The 14,480-nt window shown below is 27.3% G+C and overlaps 8 protein-coding genes across 8 annotated transcripts, besides 9 other annotated features; 3 read left to right on the forward strand and 5 right to left on the reverse strand.

The window, feature by feature from the left end:
* Positions 1-2,423: 2,423 nt before the first annotated feature.
* TA07025 (Tpr-related protein family member, putative) lies at positions 2,424-3,800 on the reverse strand (the record flags this gene model as incomplete). The annotated part of the gene is made up of 1 exon (XM_947657.1): positions 2,424-3,800. The coding sequence occupies one exon, from the start codon at positions 3,798-3,800 to the stop codon at positions 2,424-2,426; it is 1,377 nt and encodes a 458-aa protein (XP_952750.1).
* Positions 2,595-2,663: a sequence feature (9 probable transmembrane helices predicted for TA07025 by TMHMM2.0 at aa 18-40, 95-114, 124-143, 150-172, 187-209, 235-257, 308-327, 348-370 and 380-402).
* Positions 2,691-2,759: a sequence feature (9 probable transmembrane helices predicted for TA07025 by TMHMM2.0 at aa 18-40, 95-114, 124-143, 150-172, 187-209, 235-257, 308-327, 348-370 and 380-402).
* Positions 2,820-2,879: a sequence feature (9 probable transmembrane helices predicted for TA07025 by TMHMM2.0 at aa 18-40, 95-114, 124-143, 150-172, 187-209, 235-257, 308-327, 348-370 and 380-402).
* Positions 3,030-3,098: a sequence feature (9 probable transmembrane helices predicted for TA07025 by TMHMM2.0 at aa 18-40, 95-114, 124-143, 150-172, 187-209, 235-257, 308-327, 348-370 and 380-402).
* Positions 3,174-3,242: a sequence feature (9 probable transmembrane helices predicted for TA07025 by TMHMM2.0 at aa 18-40, 95-114, 124-143, 150-172, 187-209, 235-257, 308-327, 348-370 and 380-402).
* Positions 3,285-3,353: a sequence feature (9 probable transmembrane helices predicted for TA07025 by TMHMM2.0 at aa 18-40, 95-114, 124-143, 150-172, 187-209, 235-257, 308-327, 348-370 and 380-402).
* Positions 3,372-3,431: a sequence feature (9 probable transmembrane helices predicted for TA07025 by TMHMM2.0 at aa 18-40, 95-114, 124-143, 150-172, 187-209, 235-257, 308-327, 348-370 and 380-402).
* Positions 3,459-3,518: a sequence feature (9 probable transmembrane helices predicted for TA07025 by TMHMM2.0 at aa 18-40, 95-114, 124-143, 150-172, 187-209, 235-257, 308-327, 348-370 and 380-402).
* Positions 3,681-3,749: a sequence feature (9 probable transmembrane helices predicted for TA07025 by TMHMM2.0 at aa 18-40, 95-114, 124-143, 150-172, 187-209, 235-257, 308-327, 348-370 and 380-402).
* A 473-nt stretch (positions 3,801-4,273) lies between the features above and the next one.
* On the reverse strand, positions 4,274-5,724 carry TA07030 (uncharacterized protein; the record flags this gene model as incomplete). Its single annotated transcript, XM_947658.1, has 7 exons — positions 4,274-4,642; positions 4,801-4,930; positions 5,016-5,135; positions 5,188-5,302; positions 5,358-5,436; positions 5,528-5,659; positions 5,707-5,724. The coding sequence occupies 7 exons, from the start codon at positions 5,722-5,724 to the stop codon at positions 4,274-4,276; spliced, it is 963 nt and encodes a 320-aa protein (XP_952751.1).
* Positions 5,725-6,679: 955 nt separating this feature from the next.
* TA07035 (uncharacterized protein) lies at positions 6,680-7,187 on the reverse strand (the record flags this gene model as incomplete). Its single annotated transcript, XM_947659.1, has 3 exons — positions 6,680-6,840; positions 6,946-7,039; positions 7,080-7,187. 3 exons carry the CDS (start codon positions 7,185-7,187, stop codon positions 6,680-6,682), a joined length of 363 nt encoding a protein of 120 aa, XP_952752.1.
* Positions 7,188-7,533: 346 nt separating this feature from the next.
* TA07040 (uncharacterized protein) lies at positions 7,534-8,347 on the forward strand (the record flags this gene model as incomplete). The annotated part of the gene is made up of 4 exons (XM_947660.1): positions 7,534-7,830; positions 7,887-8,045; positions 8,178-8,238; positions 8,274-8,347. 4 exons carry the CDS (start codon positions 7,534-7,536, stop codon positions 8,345-8,347), a joined length of 591 nt encoding a protein of 196 aa, XP_952753.1.
* Positions 8,348-8,489: 142 nt separating this feature from the next.
* On the reverse strand, positions 8,490-9,092 carry TA07045 (uncharacterized protein; the record flags this gene model as incomplete). The annotated part of the gene is made up of 1 exon (XM_947661.1): positions 8,490-9,092. The coding sequence occupies one exon, from the start codon at positions 9,090-9,092 to the stop codon at positions 8,490-8,492; it is 603 nt and encodes a 200-aa protein (XP_952754.1).
* Positions 9,093-9,390: 298 nt separating this feature from the next.
* On the forward strand, positions 9,391-11,005 carry TA07050 (methionine aminopeptidase 1, putative; the record flags this gene model as incomplete). The annotated part of the gene is made up of 8 exons (XM_947662.1): positions 9,391-9,446; positions 9,480-9,654; positions 9,737-9,909; positions 9,942-9,983; positions 10,108-10,450; positions 10,638-10,663; positions 10,701-10,825; positions 10,938-11,005. 8 exons carry the CDS (start codon positions 9,391-9,393, stop codon positions 11,003-11,005), a joined length of 1,008 nt encoding a protein of 335 aa, XP_952755.1.
* Positions 11,006-11,148: 143 nt separating this feature from the next.
* Positions 11,149-12,620, forward strand: TA07055 (uncharacterized protein; the record flags this gene model as incomplete). The annotated part of the gene is made up of 2 exons (XM_947663.1): positions 11,149-12,471; positions 12,501-12,620. The coding sequence occupies 2 exons, from the start codon at positions 11,149-11,151 to the stop codon at positions 12,618-12,620; spliced, it is 1,443 nt and encodes a 480-aa protein (XP_952756.1).
* A 330-nt stretch (positions 12,621-12,950) lies between these two features.
* On the reverse strand, positions 12,951-14,447 carry TA07060 (uncharacterized protein; the record flags this gene model as incomplete). The annotated part of the gene is made up of 2 exons (XM_947664.1): positions 12,951-13,624; positions 13,694-14,447. 2 exons carry the CDS (start codon positions 14,445-14,447, stop codon positions 12,951-12,953), a joined length of 1,428 nt encoding a protein of 475 aa, XP_952757.1.
* Between the last annotated feature and the right edge of the window lie 33 nt (positions 14,448-14,480).

Genomic DNA, 14,480 nt, shown 5'->3' on the forward strand with positions numbered 1-14,480 from the left:
AAATAATAATATATATATTTAAATAAAAATTAAAATTTTGAATAATGTATAAATTAATTTAATATATAATTTTTAATAAAATAAAAAAAATATATAATAATAATAATATAGATTATTAAATGAATTTAATAAATATATAACAAATAAAAATAGTAATTAAAAATTAAAATTTTATAAATTAAATAAATTAAATAAAAATAATATATATAATTATAAAATATATTTTGAAAAAAATGAATATATTTATATATATTAAAAATTATAAATTTTAAAGATGTACATATTGATATAATATATAATTATTTAAATACATAATATATAGTAATATATAAATATAAATAATAAAATTGTAATATAATAATTACGAAATTATATATTAATTATAAAATTATAAAATTATAAAATTATAAAATTATATATAAAATATAAATATTATTAATAATAATAAATAATTAATGTAATTAAAAAATAAATTGTATAAATTAAAAATATAAAAATTAATAATAATATATAATTTAGAATATTATATTTTGAAAAAAATACATAAATTTATATATATATAAATATTATAAATTAAAATAAAAAAATTAAAATACTCAAAATTGATTAATATATATATTTAAAAATAAATGTAATATATATAACATATTAGAATAATTTATTATAAAAATAAATTTATTATTAATATTATAATACAATATAAAATTAAACTAATAATTAATTAATATAGATAATAAAAATATATATAAATAATAAAAATAATTAATTATTAAATATATTATATTTATCGACAATTTAATATATAATTTAATATATAATATATAATATTAATGTTATTAAAATTAAATTTAAATCAATTTAAATATATAATAAAAAAGAAAATATTTTATATTATAACATTTAATATATAATTATATATAAAATATATTTTTATTAATTATAATTTTAAATATTTAATTACTAATTTCAATTAATAATTATAAAATTATATTAGTTTATTATATAAAAACATTTTAATAATAATATTTTATATTTCAAATATTTTAATATATATATTTTCTTTTATTAAAAATTATATATTAAATTGTCGATAAATATAATATATTTAATAATTAATTATTTTTATTATTTATATATATTTTTATTATCTATATTAATTAATTATTAGTTTAATTTTTAATTATTATATTACAATTTTCATACTTGATTTTATATATTACAATTATATGTTTATTTAAATACTTTTATTTTCCTATATAATTAGTTTTATTTTTTGCTTTAATATATATTATATATAAATTAATATTATATATTATTTTTCATTATTATATATATAATTTAATTTATAAAATTTTATTTATTATTATAATATACATTGTTTATTAATTTATTTATAATTAAATATACTTAATATTTTTTTATTTTTATTTTACCAACTTCTTTTTATATATTAACATTAATTATTTATTTTAATATTATATTATATTTATTATATTTATAATATTTATATACATTATTTTACATATTATTATACTTTGTTATAATAATAATTATCTACAATTATATTTTTAATTATATTATTATATAATATAATTTCATTTATTACATTTTTATCAATACCTTTTTATTAATATATTATATATATCTCAACATTATTTTTTATTTTTATTTTTAATATATATAATCATATAATATAATTTTAAATAAAATAATATGATTATATGTATTAAAAAATATTTTATATACTTTTTATATTTTTTGTATTTTTCAATTATATTTTACTATTATATTTTTATAAATTTTAATTTTTCAATATTTTATTTTTATATATATAAATATATTTAATTATTAATTGTATTATTGCCTTTTATTCTATATATTTTTTTAATATTTTTTTAATATTTTTTAAAAATTTCTATACGTTTACATAACTAGATATATATTATTTCATGAATTAATTTTTATATTTTATTTTAATATTGTAAATAATAATTCATTTCTATTATTTTAATGATTGTCTTTAATATATTACATATTAGAATAATTTATAATTTTTTAATAAAAATTTTTTTTGGCATATACACACTTTTATATCCTATCATTTTATAGATAATTTTTATGCTCAAAATTTGATTCTGACTAGTAGGTATAGTATATTAGAACTAAATATTTGTAAATAGAATAATTTCAAATTATATTTACTTATTTTATGTTAATTATCTTAGTTCAACGATCTCTAGATTATTCAAAAATTATTAATAAATTATATTATACATATTTTTGGAAGAATTAATGATTACTTATATCAGTATATAGTATTTATTTGAGTAAACAATTTTATCATTAAAATTTTATGATTAGTTATGCTATTTCTATTATATATAGTATATTATATACTACATTAAAATATTGAGTGTGTTAGTTTAGTCAAGTGCTGACATTAAATCTCTTCGAAGGTCTCTTGTGAATATTAAGAGAAAGTTCTTGAATCCATTTTGAATTGCTTTATCAAACCAGAATCCAAATGCTCTTTTTGCTGACAGTCCTTGTGTTGGCCAATAGGATCTATCATATTTTTTAAACTCATTAACATAACCCTCACCAAAAAAAATCAATATAGCCATGGATAAAGTCACCATAAAACCATTTATAGTGGGCAGATAATCCTTATATTGTCCAGAATTTTTTTCTACGCCAGGATATCCAACCGCTAGTAGTATCATATGGCTCATGTAAAAGAGAATGGTGAGAAATCCAACCATACGTGGATTATTAATAATTGCTAATGAAACTCCTGAATGAGGATAGTGAAGTGCTTTGATAAACAAATATCCACAAATAATCATAACTGGAATAAATATTAAGGTTCCGTGCCACCATTCCTTATCTTTCCACTCACATTTAGGCGAGTATTGTGTTTGTTCGGTGGCATCAAGTAAGGCAAATGTAATTGCTGGAATAGGCGCAATAATTAGAAGAGCCTGGTCTATCTTATTAACGTGCCTAAAGTCCACCAACAAACCTGGTGCTATTGCTGGGTAAAAGATATATACAACAACCTGAGCAAACACACACATTATCATTGGTGATATTGCATAAGCTACAGAACTATTGTTATTACCTTTAGAACCATTTTCACCACATTTATTATTATTATTATCGCTTTTAACATAAACATATGTCCAAACACTTGCTGTTACTGCTGTAATTATTATGGATAATATAATTTGCCACATAATAATTAAGAAATCAGTGTTAAACTTCCTTCTGTTACCGAACAGTTTCAAAAATATATAATGGTAAACAGATACGAAAATACCAGAAACATGAAGTGTTGACATAAAATAAACTAAGCAATTTCCGGCTAATTTAATACTAAATGTAAAAATCATTCCGTATATAAAGGCTGATAATGCTAGTGTCCAGTAAAAATCAGTCAAATGACCCTCCTCACCACCAGTTACAAATACAAAGAAAAGAACTACATTGATAAGGAAAAACATCCAATTAATACCGATAGATACCTTATCACAATGTTGTCCTCCATTACTTCCACCATACTCTATGGTATAAATTGTACCGGCAGTAACTCCAGCAAAACCAGATAGTTCTATACAATTATGAACTCTACTAACATAAAGACTGAACAAATGTTCAGGTATCTTAAAACGTTTCATACAGAATGGAGCTCCATTCATGCCAACTCTGAGTGTAAGAAGTAGTGAAAATCCAACCAATGCATATGCTACTTTCTTGGTAGTGCCGCTACATCCATTTTTCCCACTCTCAGCACTTGCCATAACATTGAGATAACTATATTACATGTTATGGTTTAATATTCGTTGGCATGCAATTTTACTATTCATTAGTATTAGGAAGTGCATCTTTATTAGTATATTATACTCACCATTAGTACTAGTATTAGTTAGGTATTAGTATGCTGTTGGTTGAATACTATTATTGTGGTATATCAATCCTATTAGACTTATTTGCTACATTTGATTGTAATTTTAAATATTCTACTACTATACATTGATATATTAGTTATATTTGATGCATAATGCATACCATGTATATTACTTCAAGTATACCCTATATACTATACTATGAGTTACTAAATATCATACATAATATTTATGTTTAAATAAACTGATATATGCTTTTAGAATATTTATTTTGTCATATACAAATTCATAATGGTAAAATTACTTAGTTTTAGTGAAATCCATAGGATATAGAAATTTACAGTTATGAATGAAGTTGTGATGGAAGATTAAGTAGAGCAAAGCGTCTTTGATAGTCTTAAAAAGAATAACTGGGATGCCCGTTCCATGTTCATGTACCAATTTTTAGTAGGTTGTACGAATTTGTGTGAGTTACGAAGTGATGGCCCGAACATCTTGTTGAGCCAAGTGTTGGTATATGCCCAGTAGAGTTTGAAGGCGTGTTCATCAACGTTGTTGTTGTCAAGTTCTGGTAAATCGACCAACTTTGTATTACAATTTGAGATAGCTTTGGGGTTTGGTAATTCAGCTAATGGGTGTTTAACGTATTCCATGTTGCCATTATCTGAGTTTTCACAGTTGAGAAGAATTTGGTCCCATTTCTTCTCGACTAGTAGACAGTATATAGAACTAATTATCTGTGTGAACATAATAATTTTAAAACCGCTTACTCTAGATTGTCTGGTTTATGTTTGCGGAAAATGTAGAAACATAAATATTGAATATTGAATGGTAAAAAAAATTAAAGTGATTAAACTTTATTGTAATAAATTAAACATCAGTTTTCAAGACGTACGCCTATTTTTCTACCGTCGAGGACGTAATCATTATACATTGTAATTGCCTTTCGAGCGCTATATTCATTTGCAAAGACGACTTTCCCCACTCCTTTCGATCTTCCATCTTCATGTGTTAATACATCAGCTCTAAATTCAAATTATTTATCACATAGTACTATACAAATATATACAATATATAAAGTGTATAAGCTTATAGTATGTATAAAAATACCTAATAACTAGTCCACAATTTTTGAAAAGATCTTTCAGTTCTTTCCAACTTGTTCTCCATTGTAAATTTGTAACGATAACACTAGTTCCACCCCTACCACTTGATCTAGCAGAATAACCCCTATATCTCAATATTAGTTCAATAGGTATGATAAAAATGTGTAAAAAGATACGAATGTGAATCCATTCGTGGCCTTAATCTTAAAAATCGGCCATATCCACGAGTTGTGTTATAGTTCTCTCTATCTTCACGAACAAATATTTGACGATCTAACACAACCATTAACACTATTAACTATACTAAAGTTATATATATATATGAATAGTATGTGTAAAAAGAAACCGAGAATTAAAGTATCATTTAATTCAGCAATGGCTCTGGATGCTGATTCTTCGTCGGCAAATTCAACAATTCCACAGCCCTAATTAGTGTTAATAATGATTTTTATGAGAATTTGTATGCTTTACACAGTTGTAAGGTTTAAATAAATGTATATAATATGTGTAGAGTACTTTGGATTTTCCCTCATAATCTTCTATAATATCGGCTCTTATAACTTCTCCTACTTGTTTCATGTGGTCTTTTAGATCCTGCCATCTTACTTTCCAGGATAAATTACCAACATAAACTCGGCACTTGTTAGACTAAAAAAATAATAAAGTTCTTATAGTTAATAAAAGGTTGTAGAAACTTGGCATACCCTATTCATTTTCTATACTATATCAAACGTGCTAGAAATTACATATAAAAAATCACTAATTTACAATTTAAACTTAATATCATTATAAAGAATTTCAATAAAGGAAACGATCTGGAATACAAAATAAGTGTTTAAAGGTTTATAAATGGGTGGTTTGTAGCAAAATCGGGGAGTTTAAGCATTCAGATCTAAATTAAGAGTGTAAAAAGGATCAATTAACACCCCATCCGATAATAAGCCATGGGGTAGAAAAGGTACAATATTTTCTCATTTTTACCCATACACATCTAATAATTTTAATTCTCAAAGCTGCAATTTGACTCAATAAATGAGATTCAGCCTTTAAAATGAAAATATATGGACTTATATACACAACACATGTACACCTCTCAGTTATAGAAAGTATCTTATCAATATATCACGACTTTAAAATAGATTCTAAAAATATTTAGCAAGTTTTTAATATTTCATGCCAGATTCCAGTGGTTTTCAAAGACTACATTCGATTTAACTTGATGAATTATGTGTAAATTTGCCGTATAATCAAAGTTGAGAAATACTCTTAATTGTGGATAACACACTCAATAATTTTTCAATATTGTTCAGTAACTTTAAATCTCTAAGAATTTTTTATCAATATGAAGGGAAACTTACGTATCGACATTTATATCATATTCCAAATTCATATTAGATAATAAATTTACATATCTAAAAACAAGTCAATCAACTTGTATATAATTCATTTAATATAAAAATCCAATAAAATAAGAATTACCTGGAGAGAGATTTATTTATTTGAATTTCAAGAAGTCGAATTTGTTTTGTTTGGAAGTCACAATCAGATTTCTGGAGCTAAATCAAATATAAACAAACTATAGATTGAAATATTAAAAAATAAAATTTTATAAATCAAAACTTAATTATAATTAAACGAAAGTAAATTGTATAAATATAGAGAATTGTATTAAAATACTGGGTGTTCAACGGGTTTAGTTGAGGGTAAAGAAATGGTTTTAGCATTTCCTTCATGTATTGAGCTAAGTTCTTTGGCATTTAATGGAATTTGACCAAAAGTTTTGTAGGAATCTAGTTTACAAGTTGTCAAATTTTGGCCATTAGAATCTTCTAAGAAAATATATTAAACCAATAATATATAAACTTGATGAAGTGTATAATATGATATGTTTTAAATATATAATTAGTAAAGAAAGATAGAAGTTGAAGGAGTACCATTTTGTTTGGTTGGTTGTGGATTAGTCATTGAAGAACATTTACAACAGAGAGAAGTTCCGTCTCTTGAGCGCATAAGTGGGACTTCCGAACACTAAAAATACATATATTAAAGAAGATTAGTATTAAATAACCTTTGAGCAAGTTTCAGATAACATAGCCCATCCCTTGAGAAGAAGTTGGGACATTTTCTTGGTAATAACGTCATTCTGAGACTGAGAATCAAAGTCGACTTCAATCATTGTTTAATGAAGAATTTTTAAACATATAAAACTGAAGGAATTTGTTGAAATTCCAAATTTAAATATCGACATCCCCATGGCAAACTTTTGAGTACACATTCTGCCATGAATTTTAAGTAATTTTAATTTTAAACTAAATTATCTGTTTTTCATAATTATATAATTTTTTAAACCCCTAATGGATCCTTTTATTGAAACATCTGTACATTTAAAATAAACTTTTTGATATTGTAATTCAACTTTAATATACTGTAAGCCAATACTTTACTCATTTACTAATAATACTAACTAAATATCACTCTAATAACAAACAAATATATAGCCAATATTAATATTATAGTGTAAAATGAGTAATAAGAATGGGATAAATTTGGTTAAAAGGGTGGAGGATAATGTTTTGGGCGTTTTGAGGGAACGTGAGCGAGAGTTAGATGATAAGATTTACGACTACTCTCTTATGGAGAGTAAACTTGCCAAAAACATGGATGAAGAGACCCTTGAATCTCTTCGGGAGGCGAGGCTCCGTGAGCTAAAAAACTTGTATTATAAGAAACAGGAATATATTTCCAAAGGTTTCGGTCGTATAACCGAGGTGTACTCAGATAAAGAGTTTTTTGATGCCTGTAGAAATGTTGATTCGGTTGTATGTTTTTTCAGTTTATTTACTTTATGATTAGTGTGTATCACAAATTTGTTTAGGTGGTACATTTTTACAGGCCTACAACATCCAGGTGTCAATACTTGGAATCTCATCTTATAAAGATAGCAGAAACACACTTTGATACTAAATTTATTAAAGTCAATGTTGAAAAAACGCCTTACATCTGTGAAAAGTTCAACATCTGGTGCATTCCAACTGTATCCACTATTAACATACCAATACTATTACTTAGTTGACTATTACTACTCCTAATGCCAGTAGTATTACTGATACTATTATATATTATTAGTATTAATTATTTAGTATTTTAGATTGTAATATTTGTTTAGTTGATGATAATAAAGGAAGGTAAAACTAATCATTCGATTGTTGGATTCAGTGAATTGGGAGGTATGCAACAAAATGATTTATTTCATAATTTTCAGGTGATGGATTTTCAACTGAAACACTTGTTTCGGTTCTTGATAAACATGGAATTAAACCATTTTCAACCAAATGATCTCTATTCACTCATTTCCAATTGCTAACACACTACCAATTTTATAATACATTACTAATTTTAGTACCAATATTGGTATTATTACTATTAAAAGTATATAGTTAATGGTATATAATGGTATATAGTAATATATAGTATTAGATTAAGAATCAATTAATTTGCGTTTAGGTATAGTATTTTTAAGGGCTAATTCCCAGTTTTTATTTTGGTAATAATTCAGTAATATTTCAACGCAGTTATTAACAGAGAGAACATGTGATCCGATGAGTTTAATATGTTCTTTTATTGGAAGTCTTTTACAGTCTGCTCCGATTATTCTTGCCTTGTTGTAAGTCATACCGTTGAGCCTGTTACGGTCAACAATTCCGCCAATGACATAAATACCCTCAGGAGTCAAATCCTCAATAACATTCTCAGAATCTGCCGAAAGGTAAATTAGTTTTTCAGGTTCATAAATACTCTCCAGTGACTCATTACTTAACTGGCAGGTCCACCTATCAGTACCTGAAATTCTACACAGTGCCATGTCAAGGTCACTTTGAGGTTTGATTCCACAAATCACCAAGTTAAATGGCTTTTCAGCTCTTTTATTGGCTCCATAGGACTGCATTATCTGGTTTGCAAGACTCTTTGATTCTTTTTCGGAGGCGTAACTGTGAAATTCACAGTCTATTACAATTGTAGGATTTAATTTACAAGAATCTATAAATTCAGACCTCTTGATTTTTTTAATCTCATTTCTCATTAATATACTTGCGATTTCTCAAATAATATTTTCTATGCTATTAACGTAATATAGTGTGTATTAGTGGTTGGTAGTATTCTATATTATAAGAATTAGTATGGAATCTGATAAAAAATGTACTGGGTGTAAGAAATCAACAAATAGTACATTATCTTGTCCTGTATGTAAAAAACTAAATAAAATCAGCATCTTCTGTTCCCAGGATTGTTTCCAGCAATCCTGGAATCTCCACGATTTAATACATAAAGTAGGAACCGCACTATAATCACATTTTAGATTCCTTTGTCATGTTTTTTAGATGGAAATTATGAACATTGACTCCAAAGGCTCTCCTGAGTCTGACTTTTACCTCAAGTAATAAATTTTCAAGATTAATTTAAATTTTAGGAAGTTTAGAAACTTTAAGTTCACGGGAGATTTGCGCCCCTGGCCCATTACTGATATTAAAAGGGTGCCGAAACACATTCCAAAACCTGACTACGCAGATGACGGAGTTCCTTATTCAGAAATTGACCAAAAATTTTCAAGTGCAATCAAGGTTCACGACCCACAAACCATTAAAGTAACACGTTACCCACTTTACGCATCACCCTATTACTTTAATATACTTAGTTATATCTTATTACCTGTCAATGATTAATTAGAAAATAAGAAGGGCTTGTTTACTTGGAAGAAAAGCTTTGGATTTGGCTAACACTCTTATAAAACCTGGTATAACCACTGATGAGATTGACACTAAAGTCCATGAATTTATCGTTTCCCACAACGGTTACCCCTCTCCACTTAACTACTACAACTTTCCCAAATCCATTTGCACGTACTTATTACTCATTCTTTATTACCATTCAGATCTGTAAATGAAGTAGTTTGTCACGGAATTCCCGATCTTAGGTATATTTCATATAGTTATATGCTATAAAGTCTATTCTACCACTACCGATGTGACTACTATCCTTAGTACTATTAGTATTGATGGTAGTGTTATATTTGCATGTAATTATGTAATATGGATTAGACCATTGGAAGAAGGCGATATAGTAAATGTTGATATTTCGGTGTATTTGAACGGGGTTCATGGTGACTTGAACGAGACGTTTTACGTTGGTGAAGTGGATGATGACTCAATGAGGTTGACTGAGGGTACCTACGCCTCACTAATGGAGGCAATTAAACAATGTAAACCAGGAATGTACTACCGCGAAATTGGTAATATTATCAACGACGTAGCTGATAAATTCGGGTATTTCTTTAATCTAATATTGCCTAGACTATCTGTAATTCGTTCTTACTGCGGGCATGGTATTGGTACTGAATTCCATTGTTGTCCTAACATACCTCATTACAGGAAAAATAAAGCCGTATTTTACACTATTCTAATCATTAACTAGACTTAATTATACATCTAAATATTAATATATTATTCAGTTACATACTATCGGTAGTTAATATACTAGTTATCAACAGTTACCACATTTCCTACTCTGACATTTGTTACAGATTTAATATTATATAATTACATATAGTTAGGGTAGAAAATGGATTTAGATAGGAATTTTGAGGCCGAATCAAGTGTTTACTATTGAGCCCATGTTAAATTTGGGTGTGTAGTTGGAGTTTAAATATGAGTTTAGGAACTTTCAGAGATGTAAAATGGCCTGATAAGTGGACTGTAGTAACTACTGATGGTAAAAGGTCTGCTCAATTTGAGCATACACTTCTCGTTACTAATACAGGTATTACTTACACTAGTGTCACCGGGATAGAAATTATAGTTTTAAATTCATGGTTCAATAATTATTGAATTTGGGCCATTAGTTGCAAATCCAATTTTAAATATTATTTTAGGAGTTGAGGTTTTAACTAAGAGGTTGGAATCTTCCCCTCCTTTGGGTTTTGACACGACAAAGTTTTAGAATCATACCAAATGCCACCAAATGCAATATTCTCAAACCCTTTAACTGTAATATTATTAATTATTTGTTCACGATGTCGCTGATTTATGCACTGTTTAAATATCCTAATGTGTTGACACCGTCCCTACACATTTGACTGTAAAATGCAAAAAAATGATTCCTCTAATGGAAATTTGCCATGCACAATAGAGGGAAATAAATCTAAGATTGATAATTATGAATTTTTGTCAATTTTAAGGAAGGACTGGCTTGAAGGGATAGATATTTCCCAAATGAAGTCCCAGTTCAGCTCCTTCAACTTTTACCAAGTGGTAAATTGTATAGATATTTCAATTCCGAAGCATAGAGTTGAAGATTCTTCATTTGATAATGACGAGTTTGATGAAGAGGATAATTTTAAGCATAAGAAGAAGGTCTCTAAAAGTAGAAGAACAACAAGGATGTTGAAACTTACTTTGTTCGATGGAAATTCCAAAGTTATAGCCTTTGAATATGAACCGATTGGTGCTTTTGATATGTTTTATGATAACTCTTTTAACAAAATGTCCAGGTGTTGTGTTAAGATTCTTGTATATAACTCAGTGGTTTCCAGTAGAAATACACTTTGGCTTACTAACTTTAACGTTAAACTATTGTTTGAGGGTTATTCCTGTAAATTCCACCCCTCCGATTCTTTGATCCATTCCAGCACCGAAAAGACTATCAGTACCAATAATGCTATTAATTCTGTGGTATTCAACACCATTAACAATGTTAATCATACTCTGAACAGTATCACCAACACGAACAACTCAGTAACTGCTAATGAGAATGGATTTGAAATTGATCAAGACGTTATTGATATGGCCACTCAGTACCTTGATACCAATGCTCAATTTAGTCAGGACTATGGCACACAAATTTCTAACAGTCAAGTTACCACAAAAGATAGTCAAAACAATAAGAACACTAGTATTCCTCCTTTAGTTGACTATTTTCCTCCAGATTCAGGCTATTTAGATCACAGTTTCTTGTGTTTCGTCAAGAACCGTGACTTGACTTACAATAATGAAACCTTTATAAGGTTCTCAAAGGAAAGATTTTCGAATATTTTCAAGGACAAACCTGTAGAGTTATCTGATGTTTGTAGGTTTTTTAACCCCTCTACCACTGTAGGATATGTTCCATCTTATGTTGAAAAACATAATATTAACTATTTGTTCGGGTTTCTGAACCATTCTTCTGTTGTCGTCTTTGATGACTGTGATCCTTTCTGTAAATGTCTTGCTATTATTGTTCAGTCTGTTTATGGGACTCTTCATAAAAACGTTTGGCTTTCAGTTTTTGATGATTGTTTCAACTCCCATTTTTGTATTTTCGATCTTGAGGTTTTCCCTTTCATTTCACCCTTTTCTCATCAACTCTCAACTTCACTTGAATTAAATTCTCTTGAAGGCTTCTTTCTCTTCGATGATTGTCTTGTTCAGGTACTTTTATCACTTTTATACATGTTTAGGGGCACAATGTTAGGGTTTTGAGGGATTTTTCCAGGAACTTACCTCGTGAGCAGGCCATTCAGATGATCGATACTTTAAACTCAGATTTTGCCAATGCAAAACGAGAATATAGTTATTAACCACAATCAATAACACTAATATTATATATTTGTATACTATATGCTTGTGTTTGATATATAATTTGTGATGTTACGAGTTTACAGTTTTACCACATAATTCTTAATCCTATATACATTAATACTTAAAACCCTAATAGTATATATACTAATACTACAGTACTACTACTATACATCTAGTACTGTATACTACTAAATACTACCAATACTACACTATGTCCAACCATTAATAGTACTAATCCATTAACTACTACTAATACTATATGTATATCTATACCATTATACATATATGCATATGAATATATACTTGTATAGTATATAGTATTAAGTATATTAAAAATTGTTGAGTAATGTGGAGAGTGAATTTCCACTTTTTAGTGAGTGATATGCTTTTCTAAATTCGTTAGTAATTTTAGTTCTTTGGTGAATAGCAATATTGGCCACATCAACCCCGACTTCAAATGGGTTATCCACATGTAAATATGGTTCATTGATTATAGAATTCTCAGTATTAAATTCTGATAAATCAACACTTCTAATGAGGATTGGTTTATTTTGTGCATACAAATTATACCAGCCAAAGTATTTGAAAAATTGTGTCAAGAGTGTTTTGTTATCTGAATTATTTCTCTTGGACTTTGTTATATAGTTTAGTTCTGACTTGATCTTGTTAAAATCAGTTGAGAATCTACAATCGACACCTGAAATATATTTTGGTTCCTCATTTGTTGAAAATGCTAAATCCTGTAATGAGGGCAATAATGGCGGATCACAGTTTTGTAAAAAATGTATTAACATTAGAGATATAGCAAATGAACTTAAAGTTCCCTCAGATCTGTTGTTTATATTCCTATTCCTAGCCCAAAGTTTAAGAAAAAGGACCAAATCCCTAACTCTAGGCTCAAATGATACATAATTTCCTATTAAAATACTGTTTATTATTGCTAAATCATTATTTACTGATATATCAATTGATGGTATATCATCACATTCAAAATACATTTTCTCTAAATCATTACATTAATTTTTAATGGTGAGATAATTATGTATTTACTAGTTATATATTTTAGTATTACCTTGAGTATTTAGACTATCGTACAGTGTATTTGGTGTTTTGATATAATCTCTTTTCCAGTGTAGGATTGGTATTTTAGCAGTGAACCTGTTTTGAAATATTCTACTGGGTGATAATGGTGTAAGAACATTTGAAATACGCCTCAAATTCCTTATCGTTGCACTTCTTGAGTTGACATTTGGGATTTGGACACAGACATCCAAATCACTACCATCTGTCCAAAGTCCATTTATTGCACTTCCAAAAAATGAAACTGAACACTTCCTATTCACCTTTTCCCTCAAAATCTTCTCCAAAAACTCAGAAATCCTCTCATTCCTAGACTTTAAATCTAGGTCGTTCAACCCATTTTTAACTGGACTTTCATCATGAACATCAAGTTTACGTAGTTTTAAGTCTTCTATTTGACTTTTTTCAACTTCTGATTCAGAATGAGGTTCTTCAGATTGGGACAGTGAATTTCTAAATGAAATTAATTTGCTTAATGAAATATTTTGTACTTCATTAAACGGTTCTGGATACAAAGGCTCATCTTCATCAAAATCGTCAAAATCAGGATCAGAGACTTTTTCATAGGTCAAATTTATGGTTTTAGTGTCTTTTAAATTCTTAGAACCAGAAATATTGGATAATGCTCTTAAAAATAAAGGAAAATATGAATTATGTGAGAAATCAAGTAATTTCTGATTATATTGAAGGAAAGAGAGGGAGAAATTGTGTAATTTTAAACACCTTTTATACAAAGTTATTGACATTTAATTTAAAGGTAAATTGAGAATAGAATCCCA

Source organism: Theileria annulata, chromosome 4 (genome assembly GCF_000003225.4).
Source record: "Theileria annulata chromosome 4, complete sequence, *** SEQUENCING IN PROGRESS ***".
NCBI classification, from domain to species: domain Eukaryota; phylum Apicomplexa; class Aconoidasida; order Piroplasmida; family Theileriidae; genus Theileria; species Theileria annulata.